The 5,000-nt window shown below is 46.3% G+C and overlaps 1 protein-coding gene across 1 annotated transcript in view; it reads left to right on the top strand.

Moving 5' to 3' along the window:
* LOC122265057 (uncharacterized) overlaps window positions 1-5,000 on the top strand; it is an 8,350-nt gene that overhangs the window by 2,584 nt on the left and 766 nt on the right. Inside the window, exons 5-13 of the mRNA XM_043034214.2 lie at window positions 1-176; window positions 468-634; window positions 803-974; window positions 1,128-1,202; window positions 1,527-1,634; window positions 1,953-2,219; window positions 2,976-3,110; window positions 3,603-3,708; window positions 4,538-5,000. The exon at window positions 1-176 is cut by the window's left edge and continues 50 nt beyond it; the exon at window positions 4,538-5,000 is cut by the window's right edge and continues 766 nt beyond it. Coding sequence (XP_042890148.2) covers window positions 1-176; window positions 468-634; window positions 803-974; window positions 1,128-1,202; window positions 1,527-1,634; window positions 1,953-2,219; window positions 2,976-3,110; window positions 3,603-3,708; window positions 4,538-4,929 — 1,598 coding nt within the window. The 3' untranslated portion in view covers window positions 4,930-5,000. The remainder of the gene's footprint in view (window positions 177-467; window positions 635-802; window positions 975-1,127; window positions 1,203-1,526; window positions 1,635-1,952; window positions 2,220-2,975; window positions 3,111-3,602; window positions 3,709-4,537) is intronic.

The raw sequence follows: 5,000 nt of genomic DNA, 5'->3' as shown, positions 1-5,000 counted from the left end.
TACGTGAGATCTCGGGGCAGGTCACTCGCGCGTCCCAGCAGCCAGAGGAGACGAATCGACTCGTCAGGGAAACGAGCGAGAGACTGCAGACTCTGGTAGCGGGTCTCGAGGCCAAGCTCATGCTGCTCCTCGAGAACAAGGAGAATCTGGAGGGTGTGAGGCAGGCCGTGCTCAAGGTGAGGGGGTGTCGGGGTCATAGGATGGGATTGAGGGAGGGCGTCGTGAAGATGAATGAGTGAGTGAGTTGTCTATTGACTTTAGCCGTGAAGATGAATGAGTGAGTTGTTTACTATCTTTCGTCGTAGGGATGAATGAGTGAGTGAGCTATGTATTATCTGTGTACAGGATGATACACAGTGTGCAAATTCTACAAATTTGATTTTGTGTGATCGTGCGTGTGTTCATTCACAAAAAATAATATTATGGCGAGGTTAACGCTGATACCCATCCATGGACTTTCCCGGCAGAATGGAGAACAGGTGGCGCTGCTTGTCAAGAACATGGACGAAGGAGGCGATAGGGACGAGAGGTGCGCCGGGGAACTAGCCCGGTTAGAAAGCCTTCTCGAAGCTACCAAGAAGGAGTTGCGAAAGGAACTCAAGAAAATACGCGAGACCCTCCAAGACTCTGAGAGGTGAGGGGGAGAGGGAAAGGAATTGGGTGCTTGATAATGAAGCAAAAATGGTAGCGATATTGTTCACTCGCAAATGATATACACTTCCCCTGACAGAAAGTTGGGAGAATTATCAATCAGAAAGTTATTTAATTACTCGCAGCTGACTTTATTCCATCTTTATTTCAGCTCAAAGAGTGTAGAAGCCTCTGTGGCTAACATGGAAAAGGGCTTTACTCAGCTGAACGAGACAATCAAAGATTGTTTTGCCCAGTTACAGACAGCTTTCAGTCAGCAACACAAATCGTCTGATGTCCACCTTGAAGGGGTCTTCTCACAAACCACAAAAGAACTGCAGCAGGTATGGTTGGAGGCTTTTTGAATTATCCGTCTTATGACTACTATGGACAATGAAGGAGAGGGTAAACTTATTTCTACAGTACGATATTATAAATGTTTATTGGAGTTATGCATTTCTTTATGAAAAAAGTAAACTGTTTATAAATTAAATCAGGTTCGGGTGGCTGTGACGACTTTGAATGAGAGAGTGGCCAACCTGTCGCGGGAAATCAGCATTCAGGTTCAACAGGTGGGCTTGTTTTATATTATGTTGTAACAGTCGAATCTGATATTAGGTTCTTTAACAAAGGATCAACAAATAACATCTTTCTCTGTATTGGTAGATTTTGCATTCATCATTTGAAGGTTTCATTCAGAATAATTAAATTCACTTTGGCAGACGTTGCATCAAGCTTCTTTCATTTTTATTGGGATTGCAATAGTACATTGGTCATGTGATATTAATTTCAAATAAAACTTAACACATCTTTTTCTTTAGTTCATGATAACAGTTAATTTCCTGGTCTTCTTCTCTTTAGCAAATATGGACTAAACAGCAAATCTCATGTTCCAGGCGGTGAAAGAGGTGCTGCATCAGAGTCCCCTGACTAGTGCAAGCAACTTGATAAGCCCCATTCAACGTGCTTTCTCAGGACACCGCCCCATGCTACCTTTCGCTGAGGTTTTGAATCCATTTTCGCGTGTCCATGGGAGTGAAACATAAACATTTTTGTAATGTTCAAGTAGATTTCTTGTGGTACCACCTTGTGTTTAGGTCATTAGAGTCCATTATTTACTCCTTCCATTTTCTCTGGATCTGAGAAATGGATGAATCTTATCATTTGCTCTGTTTTTTTGGTAAAATAATTTTTCATCTGGATATGAAACATGGAAGAATATTATGATTTAAAAAAAAAGTAAATTGACACTTTTCCTCTGACTCTGATAAATGCAGATATCTTTTTTTTGATAAACTGACACCGTGTCCCTATGTTTGCAGAGCGTGTACCGGTCCCAGGTGTCTCCCGTGGCTGAGGTCCACCCCCAGAGAGCCACCGTTGCACCGCCTTCGGATCAGGGCTACGATCTAGCCCCAAGAATGGCTCCCTTGTCTCCTACGCAAGCCACGATGCATCCTGAGAGAATTTTGGGGCAGAGGAAGGAGCCCAGAAGACAGGAAGCCACGGCCAGAGAAAGGCAGCCGCGCTCGTCTCAGGAACACTTGCACGGCGTGGCAGTGACATCGCAGGGGCGTCCTACCAAGAAGGTGAAGTCAAATGCGTTTTTTCCCCGAGGCAAGACGTTAGGAAGACGAGGGTGATATTTCGAAGAGGGGTTGTTGTAGTGATTCAAAGGCAGTTGAAATGCACGAATAGTCGTTAATGCTCGCATCGTTTCTTCTTACTCTTTACAGAATGTGTACCTAATGAAAGTACTTGTAATGGGTCACCATTTTCGATATGCAGAGAACATTTACAATGTTTAACTGTGTTACGGATATTCCACTCTCATATCAATGAAACGATTGTAGTTCCATCGTGAAAGCAGGGTGTGATAGATGTAGTATTTTTGGTATCTAGGAATGCTATATACATCCATCCATCCGTCCATCCATCCACTCATTCATTCATTCATCCATCCATTGCTTAATTAATTGATTATTCCCTCCCTCCATCCATCCACCTATCCTTCCATCCATCCACCCATCCATGCACCCATCCATACACACAAACATATCCACCCACACCCATACTCATACCCACACCGACATCCACCCACCCCTCTCACACTCTCACATCCATACCCATACCCATACCCACGTCCACATCTACACCTACACTCCCACCCACCCACCCACCCACCCATCCACCCACTCACCCACCCACCCATGCACCCCCTCACCAAGACCCTCCCTCCCACAGACAAATACATGTGTGTGTTTATGCGTGCATTTATATGTGTGTGGGTAAGTATAATTGTATATAAACGATAGTGTATTTGATCAAGTGACTCTGATTCCCAGAACAAGAACAGCGATGGGACACTGGTTGGGAACATGATCGAAGACCCCGCGACCGTGCGGAAGTCTCGGTTGGAAGATGGCACTCAGCATTTCACTCCTCAGAAGGCGTTCTCTCTGACTAATTCACCGCAACAAGTAAGGGTGAGAGGGTTGATAAATATAATATGCATGTACTCCCGTCTCCACGCGTACTAATATATACACGCACACGCACGCAAACGCGCACATAGACACCTACTCATATCTACACACCTGTCCATCCCCCCACCCCATCCCACATGCACACGCACATTCAAGTACACATACTTATAAACACAGACAAATGCACACACACTTACACCTGCTCATAATTTGTCCTACTGTATTTTTCAAATATTTTTGGAAATACGGTTATTATAACTTTCTTCTTTCCTTCCTTTATCCCTCCCTTTGCACCTCTTGCTTCATTTCTTCTTAATCTATCTCCTTCCTTCTCTTCTTAACCACTTCCTCTTAATCTTTTCCTCACCCTTCCCCTCCCTCCTCCCTCTCTCCCTCCCTTCCTCGTTCACTCCTTCCAATGTCCGTCCTACTTCACTACTTCCTTCCTCCCCCCCCCCCCCCGCGCCCCTTCCTTCCTCCTTTCAGGACACGCTGATCCTGGAGTACGACAGTAGCAGCTCCGGGGATTCCCCAGTACTCTTGCGTAACATCAAGGCTAAACTGAGAGGCGGAGGCGGGAATAAGCGCTCAGGTACGTGTCATATCACTGTGCTTTCAGTTCGACATATGATTTGCTTTCAGTTCAATAGATGAGCAGACTGGCTTTCAGTTCAATAAATGAGCAGACTAGCTTTCATTTCAACAGATGAGCAGACTAGCTTTCATTTCAACAGATGAGCAGACTTGCTTTCAGTTCAACGGATGAGCAGGGGGAGAGAGAGAGAGAGAGAGAGAGAGAGAGAGAGAGAGAGAGAGAGAGAGAGAGAGAGAGAGAGAGAGAGAGAGAGAGAGAGAGAGAGAGAGAGAGAGAGAGAGAGAGAGAGAGAGAGAGAGAGAGAGAGAGAGAGAGAGAGAGATGCGAGTTATTAGTGTGTATAAATTCTTCTAACGAAACAGTTTAGAGATGGTAGTGTTGGCAATGCGTCTATGTATAAGAGTATAGTTATGCATAATACATGTATGGGGCGCTACCCAAAGTTCCAGGAATTGTTCCCTTGGGATTACGACAGCAGACCCCCGCGTTTTTTTTCCACCGTTCCATGCATACGTGGGAGGCAAATGTGATTGTATTGAGTACTTGCGATTCTTTGTTGGATATCCTCAGTCGAGTGTGCGTGCGTGTGCTTGTATGTGAGTGTGTTTGTGTGAGTGTGTTTGTGTGTGTGTGTGTGTGTGTGTGTGTGTGTGTGTGTGTGTGTGTGTGTGTGTGTGTGTGTGTGTGTGTGTGTGTGTGTGTTTGTTTGTGTGTGTTTGTTTGTTTGTGTGTGTGTGTTTGTTTGTTTGTGTGTGTGTGTGTTTGTGCGTGCGTGCGTGCGCGTGTTCAAGAGAGAGAGAATTCACTGCTATTTCCCACTCGACAGATGACTGGATCGAGCAAAGCGTGACGGAAGCGGCGAAGGCCGAAGCCCCATCCCGAAAGGAGGTGGCGTTGCCCATCCTCCCCTCCCCTACCTCGGGAACCTATCTCGGAGGAGGATGCGAGAAGGACAGCGATGAGAAGGACGGCGTCAGTTACGTCGCTAGGGGCGCACGCGAGCACCAGGATACCCTTTCGGTCTTCACCAAACCCGAGGAACCACTCGCCGCCAAGAGGAAGAGGGACGGCGCACGACCACGTGGAGAACAAGAGTCGTGTTATCTCTTCACGCCCGTTACCAATTGCTCGAGCCGGATGCGTCGCTTCCTCACGCCCCACGAGGACCACGGCTTCAAGCTCAAACTCTCTCGGCGGAGCAAGAAGTCCAGTGTGTGAAATCCGGCAGAAGAAATCCTGTCGTTTGATGGAAGGAAGATGAAGTTCATGTTATTAGCGCACGTGTACAA

This window comes from Penaeus japonicus, unplaced genomic scaffold, assembly GCF_977035675.1.
Source record: "Penaeus japonicus unplaced genomic scaffold, GWHDUDI00000001_assembly GWHDUDI00000021, whole genome shotgun sequence".
NCBI lineage: Eukaryota > Metazoa > Arthropoda > Malacostraca > Decapoda > Penaeidae > Penaeus > Penaeus japonicus.
Note: the sequence above shows the minus strand (reverse complement) of the source record. Positions and strands in the feature narration are given on the sequence as shown.